The 18,982-nt window shown below is 40.1% G+C and overlaps 1 protein-coding gene across 1 annotated transcript in view; it reads left to right on the top strand.

Moving 5' to 3' along the window:
• The first annotated feature begins 1,095 nt into the window (after positions 1-1,095).
• Positions 1,096-18,982, top strand: part of LOC135495088 (somatostatin receptor type 2-like) — a 29,826-nt gene continuing 11,939 nt past the window's right edge. The window contains exon 1 of the mRNA XM_064783506.1: positions 1,096-3,701. Within this exon, the coding sequence (XP_064639576.1) occupies positions 1,864-3,084 (1,221 nt within the window). The 5' untranslated portion in view covers positions 1,096-1,863 and the 3' untranslated portion in view covers positions 3,085-3,701. The remainder of the gene's footprint in view (positions 3,702-18,982) is intronic.

Below are 18,982 nucleotides of genomic sequence, written 5' to 3'. Positions count from 1 at the left end.
TTGTCAGTAACTCACATAACACTTTTTTCACATCTTCTCAAGGAAAACGAGAAATAGTTCACAAATATGGTCACTAAATGTGTGTGTGTAGTATCAGATGCCTAGTTTGCTTTTAGATTGCTGTGGTTAGTCTGGTGTGTTGACTCCATTTACAGATTCAAGGCATCTGATTATGTAGATGTTTTCTCGAATTGCAGACTGTTCTTATTCATTACCTTTTACAACCCTCACCATGGGTATTAGTTGGGATCGAGAATGGTCTGAATAGAGTCTGTTATGGAAGGTTTTCTGAAGAGAATTTAGGTACAACCCTATAGACGAGAAAAAAGGTGGTGCTACTCCAACCCATATTCAAGCGAACCTCTTGATTCTGTGAAGTTTCATCCCTTTATCACTCTAACTAAAACCCCAATATAACTTACTCATTGATATTGATTATATCAGGAACTTATGATTGCTCAAAATACACGACTCCTTGCCTATTCAGCCATACTTGAGACAAACTTGAACTAGTATCATAGGATCCCTGAGAGTCACAGTCCCCCTAGTTATACAAACAAACATACATGTGTAGTTGTATGAAATGTTGAATCAGGATGTTTTTCAAGTAGTTCTACGAATCATTTGAAAGTATACAAATCCATGAGTGTCAGCGAAGCAGCAAAATCATTTTATGGTTTGGAAAAGTGACACATCTAATCAGTTTTACCATTAAAATTAAATCGCAATTTCTACTTTACATTACAGGTAACAGCTACCGTTACACAATATTCGATCCAGCTGTATCCCAAAATAAGGCGTGGCAGATGAAAAACATTCATCAGATAGTCCTCCTACTGACGTAGCCTCGACTTTTGACAAAGAGGAGATAAATGATTTCCCAAACAGTTCCTCATCAATTATAAATCAAAGGACCAGGTATGAAAGCCCTGCACGTAGTAGGTTGACTCTAGCAATTCTGTGGTTACTTATAGTGTTCTGGTCTCAGAGAGCGACATCTCTGCGCAGTGGTATCAGGCGGTGGTGAGGAGACGGTAGCGATGATAAATTCAGAGCCAGCCGGCCACGCCAGCAGTTGTATTCAGTCCATTACGAGCGCACAAAGTTCTCCTGCGAGGTGTCTTCCCTGTCGCGATCTTTTTGTTTGAAAGGATTACAGGAAATCAATGCATGCAATTGTTCATCTGGAGCTTCCTCGATTTCTGTTGGAATGAGTTACCCGATTTGGACAATTTCTTTGGGTGTGTGGCGGTTCTCCACACCAACTTTAATTGATTTTTGTCTCACGTTATAGTGCAGCAGCTGAGCAGTGTCAGGTGTAATTTTCGCTCCAGTTTTATTACAGACGTATATCACTGGTGATATTCATGAAAACTGCGGATCACACTCTGACGGAATAAAACTACGGTAATTCTTTGCCCTATCTGCACTCACAGCATAGGGCCTTCTTCGTCCGCTGAGAACACTACGGTAACCAGAGATAATTTGATGCTTACGACACGCGGCAGTGCCTGCAGTTAGCGACCATCATCATACCACCATTAAGTTGTAAGTGTGTCAACCTGGGAGATAATTATCTGTCTAGATTTCTGTTCAAGGTTGGCGGAACGTTTTGCACCTTTTTGATTCGACTCAGTGCATGATACGCATTGCATCTCAAACCGCATTATTACAAAATTCACTACCAAATGACTTCAGTTTTTCAGAGCGAGGATTCTTAAAAAACATCAATTCAGTCTATTAAGGATAAAATACAAGGGATAGTTACGTATCCAAAAGGCTCTTTAGTGTAAGCAAGGAAGTGTTGCATCTGCTGGATTTTTCATATTATGAGCAACTGGGTAACAATTAACAACCAGCAATATGTCTACGATGGCGGCTACCCCGCTTTATACGGAGATAACTTCGGATTACAATGAGAGTGACCCCAACTCAACCGCGGAGTATGATGACTACGGCGGCGGTGGGATGGCCATTGACAGCATATTCCTGGACCTGACGGCAGCGATTATATATTCTTTAACCTGTATTATAGGGATTATAGGAAACTCCCTAGTCATATTCGTTGTTTTTCGTTATGCAAAAATGAAAACCGTCACAAACTTATACATTTTGAATTTGGCCATTGCAGATGTCTTGTTTCTCATTGGCATTCCTTTGATGATTGTGACGATGATGGTAAAGACGTGGGTGTTTGGCTACCATATGTGTAAAATATTCTTCATATTGACTTCTGTGAACTGGTTTACAAGTATGTTTACTTTGACTGTAATGAGTGCTGATCGGTACATGGCTGTCTGTCACCCCGTGACATCAATGCGCTACAGAACACCTATGATTTCAAAAATAGTTTGTGTGATTGTTTGGGGGTTGTCGCTACTGGTAATGATGCCTATAATGCTGTACACTAAAACCGCCCCACGCGGCGAAAATATTCTAGCATGTACGATATCCTGGCCGAGCGGACAACCTATTCCTCCGGACAAAGCCTTCATATGGTATACATTTCTTCTGGGATTCGCAATTCCTACAGCCTTGATAAGCGTGTTCTACTTTTTAGTAATCACCCGTCTAAGAACAGTCGGACCAGTAAAAAAGTCTAAAGAACGCCGTAGATCGCACCGAAAAGTTACGAGACTAGTTTTAACTGTTATAGCTGTATATTTCTTTTGCTGGGTCCCATACTGGATTTTCCAAGTTCACCTTACTTTTGCCTCGCCATCGTTTGGCGTAAATGATAGCTGGAAGATATACGTTTTTCAAGTGATTACCATCCTTAGTTATGCGAACAGTTCACTGAATCCTATTCTGTATGCATTTTTTTCGGATAACTTCAGGAAGAGTTTCTTAAAGGCCTTCAAGTGCGCTGGAGCAGCAGAAGCAAATAGTGCGCTAACAGTAGAAACGAGTGTGTTCCCGAGACGCGCCAACCAGAACTCGAATAAGAGTGTTGCACAGGACCCGCCTTCTGACTGCGATGATATGGAGCTGACAAGGCTTAATTCTAATTCCAATAACAAGGAGCCTGTGCACACGCAGGTATCCTGTACAAAACCGAAAGGCTGTTGTAACTGTACCAAGTGACTAGTGGTAATGAGATGCGATGTAGACCGAAGGAAGGACGATAACTTACTTTGAGTTGCCTCTCAGAACTGTGAAGAAGTCACAATAGTACGCTACCATGTCCATCTCAGCTGAGCCTCAACAACATTAGTCTGATAAATGCGCATTCGTTAATGAAATACAATTATTACGTTATTTCACAACGTGCCTGATATACAAACATTATAAAGCCAAGACGTTGACCTCTTTCCATCGCTGCCGAGAGCTTGGAGGACGCGTTGGTGCTCCGTCTCTTACCGAATCATGTGTCTCTTGTACATACATATATAAACACCATGTATCGATGTTAATGTACGATTCCTAATCCTGACGAAGCTACTGAAGTGAGTGTTTTGTGGATATTGTTTCATAACCGACACCGGGGTGACTTTAAGGCGCAGCAACGTGAAGTGGTTGTTCTGAGGTTTAGATGAATATATAAGAGACGATTGTAAAATTCAAAAGGATAGCTTATACCCTTTTAGAAAAATGAACCAGGATGATGGAATCGCCGATGTGGTTTGAAGGATATCTCATCTTTGGAGATCGCCTTGTACAGGATCAGACAACTATAGTAAAAACTGTGTTGGAAATTAAAGGTGAATTCGGTCTGAAAATTGTCACGCTGAATTTGAAATGGATGTAGGGTTTATTGATTGATTTGAAAGGTAGTGGTAAGTTTATAGACATAGCGATATTGCATTGTGATTTTGTGTGAATGACATTTTATTGTTTTTGATCAACTGTACATACATCATCCCTTTCTGGACCAGTGACATTAGCGCTAGTGTAGGTGGAATAGGTAAGTACATAATCCGATGAGGTATCGCCATCCTTCCCCTATTAGTTAATTGCTTCTTGACCGTAATACTGCATTAAACTAGTATCACGAAGGACACTATAATGACTACAATTAGGGTCATCTCAACCAATTTGGAGTGCGAATGCAAAGCAATTTATAGAAGCAAATACAAAAACAACAAAAACGATCCTGGACCGAAAAAGCATAAGTGGTTAAAGATGAACAATACGTCAAAAGTGGCATTTATACGATCCCATGAGCCTTTTTTGAAAACAAACACACTGATCTTGATCATAGTCATGGTTTTGTCTCTCGGAAGCAATGTTTCGAACTGCCCTTAATATTTGTATTTTACTTTGTACGAACGTGTTATGTAATTTACGAGGCCGGGGAAGTTTACCATATCTTCCGCAATGACAGAGTATTTCCCCTTGATTCGCCTGGACAAATGTGTGGATGTATCAATTATTACAACTTGATTCGGTGATGTCTTGTCTTTTCGTAGAATTTCGTCTACTGTTTGATGGTGATTAAAATTTCGCGCAGAAACTAAATGAACCATCACGCATGCTTTCTTACTCATACGTTTTCTAACTGTGTCAATGAAATATTTAGGAAGACGGAACCGGTGCAGTTACTGCCCTTGGAATATCATTTCTACTAAAGATTTTTAAACCATCTGTTAATAGAATGAGGCGCGTTTGAGACTGGCAAAAAATGCGTCTTTGAAGGAACATACTTGATAATGTGAAAGAAGATTATTTCAGAGAATTTTGCTTTTGAGACGCCGTTCCTTTTTTATTAAAGTACGACTAGTAAGCTTATGAATTATGGGTACACATTCGATCCATTCGACGAAACCTTTGTTTAGGTTTTTACCAATGAACAGTTTACAGGTTTGGCTGTCTAATGCAGAGCCGACCTAATGATGATTAATGGGATTTGTCCTATGTTAAGGAAAATTAATGATCAATGGGAGCCTTTTAATAGTATGTGTAACAAAGATAAATAGATTCGGAAAAACTCATTATACCATGTTGCATTGATTGTTGCACTGGTACTGAACCGAACGTAACACGTGATTTATTTATATAGCCGTCTATATAAATCAGTCTCCTAAGGAAATTTCTTTTTTTTATAGTTGGTGGATTGCTGATGTCTACGGATATCACATCGCACAAGCCAACAGTATGGATTTGTATATCCAGTGCGTGACATAATGCAACGCGGATAACGTGTTCTAATGGCCTATTGATATGACAATTTCGAGAAAACATCCTGCTATCTCGCAGCTGTGACAACAATCCTTGAATAATGTATTTGTCAATTATATTGGTATCATCGATTGGTTTTTTTATGATATTGTCTTTTTGATGATACGGTCAGCAAATAACAAGTTTTTAATCTCAAACCGAATAATCATTGTCTTTATATCATTATCATTATGTTACAAAATCTCTTAATTGTATTGTCGGTGTACTGCTTGCTTCTTGGCATTGTGCAAGCAGAACTGATCACGCTGCAGTGGCTAAAGGCTATGGGCAACGAATGAAATCTATAAGCAAAAACGTGTTGAATGCGATTGGAGAATGGAATTATTGCGTGTGTAGTTGTTTAGCCAGATAAATTACTACTTTGTAGTGTTATAAAAGTCCCATGTTTCTCGTACGGCTCCTTCTCCATTCATGTTCTCCTTCCAAGACCATTAAGTTCTGCGTAGATATATCATTGATCGTCATTCCATTCATGTTTTTGGCTGATTCTTCGCTGACTCTCGATTTAACCTGTCCTTCTAATAGTTATAATTTCTTTAAACTTGTCGGTAATGTACTGATATGACAAAAATTATTGAGCCTATTTACCAACTTCAGTTAAGATATCAACTCCACTATCACGTTACAGGGAATACGCACGCTGTGAATAACAAAGAAATACTATAACATCAAAGGCAGAAGAACTCGAATTGTCTTAGATAATGGATGTGCGATCTGATGATCCCTTGCATTCTTAGTATCTTGACTTGAGGCACAGCCGGCTGATGTAGCCACTAAAGGCTTCCCGGGATAACCCTCTTTGTCGCAACCCTCTCTTGCCAAGACGAATCCTTGCAAATTCAATATTCTTATTCTGTTTATTGATTTGGTCTTCTTCCCTTGGAGGGCATAGACGGGCTACACTCGATTAATTTCCCTTGGTCGCCAGAGATCACGTCACCTAATCACGTCAGTGTTATCATTGCGAGATGCTTTGAGTCGGCTGCAGCCATTCCCTCGACCAATGTGGCGAGGATCAGTCGACTGACAGGTGCGGCTGAGATAGAGCTCCTAATCGCTCTATAAGCCTGGTTTCCAGCGACGGAATATGATTATTAGATACTTATTTCCTAATTATGTACTTATTTACATCGCGGAAAAGCACATTTTAATGTGTTTGAAGATTTAGCGGGTATGATACATCGAAAAGGAGTGTCCACAGAGGATTCTCATTTCATTTGTTGTTTGATAATCTTTTCTGGACGTTTACCTATTAAATAAAATGTTGACGTTGTTTCAAGAATGTTATTCTCATTTTCCGAAAATCGTATTAAGTACTCGTATGATTTGATTATTTCAGTTCAGAACCTTATGTAGCTCATAATTGAGCAGCCTAAAATGCCCCAGTGGTCAATAATATCGTCTCGCGAACTTCTGTTAGACGAGGGCATTTTCAAGCGGACAGTAATGTTCCCCTCGGGTCCTGAGGCAGCGAAGGCGGCAGCCTCCAGGAATTGATGATGCAGTAAGCGCTCGGCTATCTCGGCTAAGGCGGCAGACTGTATCTAAAACCTGGTCATTCATGCGAACTTTTGCTTCATTCTTGAAAACATGTTGATGATGTTTGGCAGAAGCAGCCAAACAGCGAAGAGCTAGTGACCACGTGATTCACTAGCTGGATCAAATAGCAAATCCTTGGCTTTACCCGTAAGTTCAATTATAATAACATGACTGAAATCTCCGACATGTTGACCACGGCAGCGAATCCAGGTTGAGCATGGTGACTTAAAAGACAAAATTTAGACCTCGGACAGGTTAAAATAGGTGGCAAAGTGTCTTGATAATCTTGATTAACGGTTATTTAATGCTTTAAAGACTTTTATGTTGTAAACGCTCTGACATGTTAGCCAATGCGCTTAATCCGGGGTTGGCACGGTGACTTATAAGAGAAAACTATGAGCCAGACAGAATGAGAGAGGCGGCAAAGCCCATCTTGATTAAGGCTTATGTTCTAAAGGCTGTGGCAGGTTGACAGCGGGGACTACGTCAGGGTGACCAAAAAAAGTATTAAGGGTTAAGACAGGTTGAATAAGGTTGCCAATCGTATCTTGATAAAGGGAAGCAGAGTAAGAGCTCAGCTAACTTGACAAAGGCAGCTCTCACTGTCCGAAAGGAAGGGATGAGTAAGAGCTTAGCCAGCTGGACCAAGGCATCAAAACGTATAACAATTGACGCAACAAATTGTTTCAGATAAGAGTTCGTCAGCTTGACCAAGTCTGAATGATTTTTCCAAGTCTGGTGAATGAGCGGATGGATGAGTGAGGTGGTGTCGGTGTGGATACATGGATTACACAGAGATCGATTGCACAACCAGCAAATCGATGTTGATTTTCCAACTAATCATCATTTAATCAATGATCCCAGATATTGGATGCCACGAGTGATGTATGTAGCTGTTAGGAAATTAGGGAGGCTATTGCCTTTCATAATCTGTACACACAGGGAAATACCAACCCGTGATTCGAGGTGACTTGGTGACGTGGTGACCAGGTGAACCATAAGACTGAACCTTATTTCGATATAATTGAGTTACTATTACACAGGCATCAAGTATATCTTTCCGGCGCGGTGTAAACTGACACATATCCGCAACTTGTCAAATCAAGTTTGCGCCCGGAAATGGGAACGGTTGGAATCGATATTTCTAAACACATGTACAACAAAATCACAGGAAGTCTTATGAGATTGCATGTACAGGTTTTCAGTGTAGCCCAAGTGATAAGACGCAATCATTTAGGATTAGTTTGCTTGTAGGCAGCGCCTTATTGAAGATAATGCCAACTTGCAATTTTATTTCAGTTGAATCTAAGTCACTTAGTCATAGTCAGTTTGGCAAAAAGGAATCATGATTTTACCCTCCCGCTGATTGATATTCCAAGTCACTTTATCCAATGATAGTAATGGCAGGTCTTCCAGTGTATGCTTCAGTTCTTTCCTTCAATCAAGCTTGATAATATCAGGGTTTCTATCAGCGAAGTGTTTGTCGTCACATCAAAGATGTTCTGCTAATGTACATTTCAGTCTCTGACAATGTGATCACTTAACCAACACTCGCGTCGGGTTTGACTCCTGCAAGCAGCTTTGATCATGGAATTATACCCTTTTAAAGGAAAAAAACGTGACCTTTTTACCGGGATGCTGGAAAAAGATAACGGTGGTTTCATTCAATGGGAAATTGAGTTGGCATGTAATGTCTTTGAATTTCAACAGAATATTTTTTCTTCGACCCAGAAAGGTCTATCAGCAGGTGATTTCAGACGCCAAAAAACCCTGAATTTTTGTTCTTTGTAGTTTTAAGAAAAAGAAACCAATGATTTCATTAGAAAGCGTAGGTTTAAAGGTTAAAACCAAGAGAGAAGAACCACACGATTGCTTATGTCTCCTGAGTCACTGTAACAATTCGAAGTGATCAAGTTATTTTTTTACTGGCAATATAATCATGCAGCTACCTTCTGCAGTGTTACTCATTATCCATCCTGAAACACTCAGGAATGTATCACTAAACGAGAAGCTGATTTATTCACGGCAAGGGGTGCAGTGGTTAAAAGACGTTTAAAGAAATAAATGAAACAATTGTTTGAACACCATTTATGATGGCTAACACGAACTATCCATGAGGGCACCACCTAAATGAGAACATTTCCCACCCTAATGGCGTATATTTGTATGGATGCGGCTCAAACGTCAAGTTTGACTGACCTCAAGGGACTTACTTGTTTTGAAACACAAGGCCCATGACGCTGAAGTCTGGATCGAAAGCCAATTGTGGCTCGATACTGATTACACTATATCGCATAGGAAGATCTAATTATCTGGAAGCACCAGAATGGGTTATCTCACAGACTAATGCATTACAGCTAAAAGCATATTGAAGATTTGGTTTCAGAAAACATACAACTGCATTAAAATGTTTTCCGAATTCCATCCGCCGTGAACAAATTACATGTACGGCAATTCAAAGAAGCCTTGAAATGTATTTATGTTATGTGGGTAATGGGTTCCATCTCCAATTGGGTATAATGTACGTTTAAACTAATGTAAAAGGAATTGCTTCGTAGTCAATTGATCGTGAGCGCAGGTGCGGAAACCAGAAGAAGTTGCGATTCATGACAATTGCAGCTCTAGGTGATCACCTGCAGATCTCGCGACCTCTTCACAAGACAATTGCTCTTCACGTCCTGTTTGCAACTTTTTCGGGTTTTATCTCTGAATGGCAAGGAAATCTTTCGCTTCTGGTGTTAATGCTATGTTCTTTAGGTTGTGACATGTTTGCATCAGCTGGCCCGATATGGTTTTTTGAGCAAAGGCCGTACAATACTTGATCGTTTTTGATGGCATCGGCAAAGAGGCGGTTTTTTCTATCATTTGTCTATAACCATTATCTGACATTTAAAGCATTTGAGTAACACCTTCACGACAAAGTAGCTAGAACCAACTAATCCGAACGCCTCACCTTTTATGGGCAGAAGTTACAGGCTGGGTATAAGACTGTTGAGAATGACGGAAGTCTATTGCAAAAGATACTAAGATAGAAGTTCCATCTGTTCTTAGAGTTACCAGCTTGGATACTCTAAGATCTCTTTTATCTGTAGTCTGATTCAGGGGAAGACAGTAATCTGTTTAAATCTATCTGAACGAAACAGGACCTGGTCCCGGAAATACAATATTGCGTTAATCCTTGCTTCGAGGCTGTTTCAGATGACATTTCATTTGGTATCCCTTGTGGTTTGGAAAAACTATTTCAAAGAATAATGAAATATAATTGACAAGAAAGGCTACCAACCCCGTTGTTTCTACTATGCGATCCCATCGCTCTGAATGTCGTGTCAAATAATGTACTGTCAGCAGCAGAGCTCCAACGACCTTAAATTAAATTCAGGAGCAAGAAAAAGCTTCCTTTGGACGCGATAGAGCGAACGAGATTAGATTTGAATTGATTCGCGCTGCGAAGTTGTCATGGGCGGTTACTGCCTCCCCGAGAGACAGACCCAATTATTTAAGAGATGCCCTAGGTTGTCTCGTCTTAATAAGATCTAGTTCCCTATTCACATGCAGCTGCCAATGCAATGACATTTAACGCATTAATGATGTTATGGATCAAAGATCAAGACCCCTTCCATCGTCAAGTGACGTATGCAGACAATCACTTCACACCCAATTTCATCATTGCCAATAGTAGTAGACAATCCTTTGGGGTATAAGAAATACCCGAATTACCTTGTAATACCAGCTGCAAGTGGTCTCGACAATTCTCGTCAGCAGAAGCAGATTATTCATTTGCCATTCATGACAAAAACTTATGAGAACTCATTTCTTGACTTTGCGATATACATTGTACAACAATGAAGTAATACAAGCATACTCTAAGGTAATACCAACTGCATGTATTCGCGACAATTCTCTGTCGACTTAAGCGGATTCGTTATTTTCCAGTCGTGACAATTATGACGAAAACCATAGAAATCTTTTCAGAACGTGGTCCTCTTCTATTTTTTTCTTGAATTTGTTATGCATAGAAAGATTCCCTAAGAACATGGGCAATGTAATCATTCAACACAATCGCTCTAAACTATAAGGAGATGTTGCATATTGTCAAGTAACATCTCTTGAGAAAAGGGGGATCATTATACAACTATTATAAAGAATGCTGAGGAGGACTGTATGCCCATTATGCAACAGAGCTGTCTGTGAGTCACTAAAGTTAAAGTGAATGATTCCTTGTCCCATTCACACATTCGCAATATGTGTTCTGTAGCTCTGGCCTAAGACAATATCGTCTTCCGTCAACTTGTTCGTGGACAAGTTTATTTAGGGCGTATTCTTTCTTACTCATGGCATATGCATATGCTTCCCGATTAAAAAAAACCCGCACGATTTATCATGCAAATATACAGGAAAACAACACTCTCATAGATTCCCCTCATGCCGTTTTACTGCATATGGATGGAAGTGAGCGTACTAAAACGTAATGGCCTGTGCATGAACCTGCATAGATAATTAGATCATAAAAGTCGTAGTACCAGCTGTCTGTGAATATCGTGCACAAGTTATTTCAAAACCCTTGAAATGATTTTGTCTGAGTTGAACCTTTCCCGGATAAAGTGCAATGAATGTTTCGTTTAGATACCAGTACGGTGGCCTGTAGATTTTGATCGTAAGTACGTTAAGAGCCATTACTGGCCGCTGGATATTTGCCCGGAATTCTGCAACTGGGTCTTATCTCCCTGTCACACTTACCGCTTTACAACTGGTTAACCACGTGGAGCAGTAGGGAGAGTGATCGATTCTGCTTCTGCTGTACGCCTTAATTTCTAGTGCAAGATTGTCTATCTCTCTGATTAAGTTATGGTGCCGATGATTATTTCCTACGGCACAATCTAAGATTATATTTGCCAGCAGATTTCCTGAGGAAAAATGAAAATAACTACTGCGTATTCTGCCTTTGCCAAAGGCAAAATATCATGCATTGCATACAGTCAGTCTTGGATTCCCGGCTATTTACATGGAATGCAGCATTGTAATTGGTTTCATTACTTATGTAGTGAAGCCAGAAAAAATGAAGTCTTTCTAATGAATTCCGAGATTTCTTTACTTTTAAAAAACAAATAGAACTCACGATCGGTGTCTGGTGGAGGCCAGATATCAAGTGAAGGAGTGCACTATTGGTGATATGAAACCAGTGTTTTATGGACCAGTAGTACACAGGTCACGTATCAACTTGATATATACATCTGCTTGATACATGGAGTAACACCAGCTGCTTTTGTCGCCATTGACCGCCATCACTTCATTACTGTACATGTACTTGCAGTAGTTCCTGTCAAATTTGACTTTGATAGCGGTAAAATGTGAGGCAATTGTGTTCGTGTAACGCAACACACATTGTCCAAGGCGGTATAAACCGGATTATGCCACATCACATAAGAAAAGTTGTCAATGCCCTTTCGCGTTCCTGTCTGAGAAACAGATTAACTGTAACAATGAACATATTGTTTAGTTGTTGTCACATTCCTGGTTAGGCGCATTGTCACTGTCCTTTCTTTTAACAAAGGCATGCGCGTTAGTGGTTTGCAAAAAACTCACAGCCTGAACGCAGTTGTCCTGGTTTTGTTGCATGTACGAAATCGGAGCTCAAGGCCATAAGGACGCATTGCATATTGACGACCAGAAAGCATGTGTGCCTAAGGAACATGGTCGATGAGATAAGTTTGGAGCGTGTGCTGAGCGTGATGGAAGAATAAGCATTCGTATTGAGCAACAATCCCAATGCATCAGTCAACAAGATGTTACTGGTTATACAGAATGTTCGTGGTCGTTAGTAGCCGGGGTTCAATTGACATTTATTCTTTCAAATGCAGCTTTCTTTTACTAGGGCAAGTGATAGCCTATTACAGCCTCGCTTGCCGATAAACTTTAGACTCATTCTGCCAGACAATCGTATATTCTTGACTGAAAACATCGAAGATACACTTCCTCTTAATGTGTAATTCTGATCGCTGCATGCATTGCCAAGTAGGAATCTAGCGACCATGAAGGAGTCGAGCTTGGTGCCCCTGCTTTGAGGCCAGTTGTTTGGCTGTTTTACAGTCTCGCCTAGGCTTTGACTTGACAAGTACAGCTGCTTGAAGCCAGTACCCTAACTATTGTGAGTCTTATCTTGCCTCGGAGCTATCAGGTCATGGGAGGAGACTGAATGAAATATCGGTTTACCAAAGTCACTGGTGCCAATTTTCAAATTTCCTAGGTTTATTGGATCGGAAGTCACTGGATTAAATTTACTGAGACGGAAATGGTAAGCCTAAGGGAAATCTACATCAGGAAACAAGATCGATTAAAGTGATCGTTTCCGAATAGTGGAATAAGTGTATAAATATTCTCAAACATCACCAAAGAATCTCCTTCATGCAAATCTCATTTTGGAAGGGTGGTGTATTGAGTGTTTGATTCATTCGCAGAAAGTGCTCATAAAAGCCTATGATTGAAAGGGCGGACATTATTCAACATTTTCACCACCACACAAAGTGATTTGATAAGAAACCAATACTGCTATCTATGAGCTGTGAGCGGCTAGCTTTGTTAGCATACAACATGAAGCTGCACAACGCCCAAAGTGAAGCCAGGATGGTCTCATAATCATTAATAAGCTGATGAACCCTATTTTTGATGGATTACCGATGTCGCCAATAGGAACAGAAATCACGTAACACCTGTTATCCTGCTCGAATATATTTCGAAGCAGATACCAGCAAAAAGTTGTCGCTGGTTTAGATTACGTACTTCATTACGCCCCTTCGTGACGCTAATGGTCCCTTGATTGGCTTCGGTGCCAGTTGGGCAAAGACAAAGAGTGCAGCAACATTGCCCAGAAATCGCCGTGTGTTGCGGTAATGATTTCTTCGAACAATCTTACCATGCACTTGTATGATTTCGACTCTCTCGACGTGCTCGGCGGCGGATAGATCGGGAACGCGATAAGGTCGCATAAGCCTGTCATGAAGCGCTCACGTATCTTGGAGAGTGCGCGAATTGGCGAGAAACAAATGTAGAAGCCGGGCGATATCTGAGTTTTATATTACGAGAATTGTTATTTCAGTACTGTTTATCTGGTGGCCACTCACATGTATTGTGAACGTATGGTATCCATCCATTCTTGGTCCTCTAAACAGTTTTATTGTAGCTCTATGGGGGGGGGGGGGGGGGGGGGGAGGGGATATGGCATCACTCTGCTGATAGCACTTTTCACTTAGCCTAATTGTGGAATTCCCAGTTTTGCTTTGTGTTGCGGTGCGACCATAGGAGGTGTCGCTATAAAACATTGTGGTTGACTATTTTATTTTCCCTTGTAGCTTACGCTGCAGTTTTTAGCAACTTGACCGTCTTCGTGCAAGCTGCCCAAGCAAGGGCGTATACATGTATTTGCATGTAGGCTGAGAGCATTCAATGCACGCGCCAATCTACAGTAATCTTCAAAGATCACTTTTATTCAGTTTGCCTGCAATCTACTGGCTGATTAACTGTTTCTTACCATTCTGTTTCATTTATTTACCTGACCTGCATCCCATCGACCTCGTTTTCCATAAAATCATATGGATGTCTCGCAATCTACGGTCACCTGTGATTATGTGATGAATGGCGACCGACGACCGACGAAGGTCCAAATCGTCATCCCTGATTCGTAATTTCGGATTTCGCTGATGAACGGACGACGATGAACGAATGAATTTCACAGCAGATTGCTTAACCAAGACACCAACGCATAAAAGATTGATCAAAACGCACCAATATTGAAAATGGTTTTCTCCTATTTCTGGCCAAGTTTAAAGCTACTCTCCGAATCTACCGCAATGTTAAAACATAGCGTTGCCTTACAGAAGAAACTTGAACTTCCAAAAAATTTGGCCCTTGTTTTTTTTCGAACATATCAGGACGATTTAAAGACAATTTCCAATATTCCTCGGGATCAAATTTGCGCTGGAATTGGTGACGTAGTTTGCGAATCGTCGTTCATGGTCTCTCAAACCTATCTATTGGCCATAACCAACGAGGTACGATTCTGTGCCCAATGATTTATATCCATCTAAAGAGTCTAAAGATGGAAATTAGGTAGCTTACACAGCATTAGGTCGCGGAAGGAGGCAACACGTATTATCGTGATGGTGAATTTCTTTGGGGGATGAATCAGTTTTGGAATTCAGTTGGTATATAGGGCAGTACATTACGCATGGTTTATCTCTTCTGCTTCCCTTATACATATAAGCTGGCAAAATATCATTAAAGCATGGATTTCCACAAAAAAGAGTGGGAACCAGCCAAGGCAACGTTTGATAAAAAGCAACTATAATTTATTGTCATGTTCATATCGCCATAGCCTGGCTATTAGAGTCGAAGAAAATCTCCACTCTAACATGAAAACCTCTGTGGTTCAGCGGTTAGAATGCTGGACCTTTGACCTTTTAGGTAAATTGTACTTTGATACGATAACATCTGTAAAGTATCCCGGCGACATTTTCTTGTATAAGCGATAGATGGTTGATTAGGGAGTCAATTATTTTCATATTCTCGGCGTCTCTTGGCCGCGGCTTTATCTATGGCTTTCCTGTCATATTGTGTCTTATACAGATGTTTAATGGTCAATCTATACTGATTCTGCTCTGGAAAGCTGACAAGATGAAACTAGCTACTTTATTCATATTCTCAGTGTGTGAGACATCATTCCGGATTTGTTACAAATGACTATCTGAAATTACTAGTAAGTGGCTAATCGTCTGTCCATTAGTCTGTCATATCTATCATAGCTAGAAGTAAAGCCATGGTTAACATCCTTCAGAGTTTATCTGCCATTTCTTATTCATGGGTGAATCCGTGATAAATGTAGACACAGTCCGGAGGATTTGTCGCGTAGCTCAGCTAATCCATCATATCATTCATCCAAGCATGTGCTGTTTTCAACTTGATTGTTAGTTTGAATTACAGTAAATCCATGCACTGCAGGCAAGGACTGGTATGCTTGATAACACAAGTTTAGCATCTGTCGACTTTCGTAATGGTACGATTATTATCGCAAAAGCAATGCCAGCTGTGCGGAATGTATCTGATATTCCTGCAGAGAGTTGTTAAAGTAATAGCTTACATGACCCATGTTACTTTTCTTCATCGTGCAGTGCTCTTCCTGTCCCTGGGGAAATTACTAGACGTCTGCTTCATACCACAGATGGGCTATTTTTCGCAATGGCCAGAAAACAAGGACATGTTTTACCCCGTGTATCACAATGTGTGTACAAACAACATGTCTTCGTTCTGAGAACTGAAAACCTGATTGAGTATATGGAGCTTGTACAATTAAGCCCGTGAATGTATTGTGATTTGAAATTGCATGTTGAAATACAGTATTTTTCATGAGTTTGAGTCCGGCAATTGTTTTAAGTCATGTTTTGACTACAAATGAGTGTAGGAGAGATATTGAACCGATTCAATGTGCATTCCATTACTTCATATATTTCACAAACATGGTTTGTAAGGTACATTATAGAATCACAAGGTCAATATATTAAAGTCAACTTTTGAAGTTACAGCAAAGCTTAGATAGCGCTAATTGCCGCGTTAAAACATTTTCGTGCTGTTATTGCCGAGCAAGCAAAACATTGTTTCTTCCAAGTCAAGCACTTTGTCTTCCCAATTCACAAAAGGAAGACTCTTGAACTCGCTTAAATTAACGGTAGATCGACACGATGGCAATTAGGCGTTGTCAAATGCATAATAGAGCAATAGGAAAGTGGTATTAATACCACATGGATTAATGAGCGAAGATGCTCCCGACGAACGTCAGCGCCAAGTTTTCAATTTACCAGTCTTTCTACTGACTGGCCTGAAAGTGAAATTCGACCCATTCCTTCGTAATAACCTCTCATTGAACGTGACATTTCTTATTCGATTCCATCCCAGGAAGCTCTCATTTGTTGAAAGGTAATTTAAAGTTCAGTCTTATTTCAAAAAATAGATCCATGGTTTGTTCTTTCGCAAGAGTGCGGGCGAAATCCATTGATAGCATTCATAGGAAACCACCATGTACTAAAAGTATTGAGATTAGTTTCATTCGGCCCAATAAGGTTATTTTAAATTGATTTTTTTGTAAACGTTAATGGACGGCGTAAAAGATCCAGTGATTTGGGTTACAGCATGCCACCCTGGTTATTAGTGAGTCAAATATTTTATTAATTGCTGCCTGTGCGAGACATAAAATGAAACTAAACCCAGCAAAGTGAGCAGAAGATTAGGTTAGCCGCGTGCCAATCACCTACATGGTGTGCATTATTTGAGGATGAGTAAAGTCAATTTTATCCATGTCCGGCTTTATGGATCTATATTTTTCATGAATAGACTGAGATGTTTTCGTTGCAGCATGTCTTCTTTGGAATAGCTTCGAAGTTCACTCTTAGTAAAAAATTTAGTTGGTCAATCAATTGAAAACACAGTTAGTGTTCTGGCTGAGGAGTGGCGGAGAATATAAAATCAAATCATTGTGTGGCTGAATGGACATCCGTGTATAAACAAACGAATAACTACCAACGAAACATGCTAACGAATTTATCTCCACTTCAAACTCAAGCCTTTTGAACGCAGTAAGTTCGTCGATAAAAAAAGAGCTTTGCCTGGTATAACACACATTAGAGTTTTCTGCGCATTTTGTCATGTTCAGCAGTGATCATCGCAATTGGTTCGCCAGATTTATTGTCGCAGTGTGGCTGTGCCACCTGGGTACATTCCGACAATAAACGACTTTGGTTAGATTCTGAACTGCGAGTGGTTCTGTCAATTGATTTGGCAAATCTGAAATCACATCATGGCGAAGGTCCGTGGAATAAAACATTGATATATCAGGCCAATCATCTAACTTCTTTCAAAGATCCCCGCCGCCAAGCGTGCCAAGTAACCTACCGAGGGAACTTGCTGAAAGATACCAGCAGATCATTGTGAACAGGTTTTTCAACGGATGATTCTTCATCATGCAAATCCAATTAAAACAGAACACATTCTTCTCATGTCTCTCCCATTTTGCGTTTTGGATGTAACTTGATTGTAGATTACGCAGCTGCTTCCACTGGGACTTTTCAGATAAGATAAATTGCAATTTTTAAATTGATGAATCGAATCGGATCTTCGATCTGGCTGTATCTAAGTCAATGCTGATAAGATGCAGGTGGTGTGCGTAACGCGTTTTTTTTATGGACCTGATTATCAGCATTCTGTTTCGCCAAATGCTGCACTGGGTGACAGGGGTTCTCAACATGTTTTGAGTAGAACGAGACTAAATCGATAGAACACTTGAAATATAACACTCAACGGAGACTGAAGGGCTTTCATAATCAGGACCGCGCCCATTCAGTGCTAGTGCTCTATGAATAGAGAAAACACTGACTCAGATTGCTGCCGGTCCGTCACCTACGCCCAAAACAAATCTCCTGTCACGTCAAAATTAACAATGACCATTTTTATTTTCGACAAATGATTCGCATAGGCTGCGGCCATTTTTTAGGTTTTTTGGTATCACTTTTAGATAAATCGCCCACGATTTTGCACTTAGTGATAATAGTGCGAACATTAACATAATCCTCTCTCTTTAAATAGTGTATTTCATCAGATGATTCTAAAAGCAGAGAGCATACAAACATGAAAAATAAAGCGAAATTCTGCAGTCAGTTATAGCTTCAATTCTTTTTACAACGACGTTCATAAATCCAAAATCGCACGTGTTTGAATGAAACAGATAAAATATAACGATTTCTGTGTTCTAAGTCAATATTTCAAAGTAAACAAAATGTAATGTCAAGAGCAGCTGCTTCAAAATGGACATATGGGGATAATATCACAGTCGCGTTTAAATTTTCCTTGGTAATCTTAGTGGTTGCTATACATTTTGATATGTACGTGACAATCTGATCTAAGTGAAAAACTAGCATCAGATGAGAAAGCCAATATTACTTGCAGCATGTCGACATCTGTTTTATATGGGTGTTGGTAAAAACTAGAGTCTCATTTCTTGGTCTGGACACTGGTACCAATGTTAAAGCAACTAGTAGTTCTTATCGTATGGATCAAAGGAAACAGTGTCTTACTAGAGTCATGGTAAAGAGTCTACAAAATCAACGCTTTAATTCATCTGAGGACATCGTACTGACGCCAACAGGCGCCTATGGTTCTTTATGAAGCAGAAATAGAAAGGGAGAGCTAGGGCTATATCAAACAATTTATTTCGGTAGTAAACTAT

The sequence above is a fragment of the Lineus longissimus genome, chromosome 1 (genome assembly GCF_910592395.1).
Source record: "Lineus longissimus chromosome 1, tnLinLong1.2, whole genome shotgun sequence".
Lineage (NCBI taxonomy): Eukaryota > Metazoa > Nemertea > Pilidiophora > Heteronemertea > Lineidae > Lineus > Lineus longissimus.
Note: the sequence above shows the minus strand (reverse complement) of the source record. Positions and strands in the feature narration are given on the sequence as shown.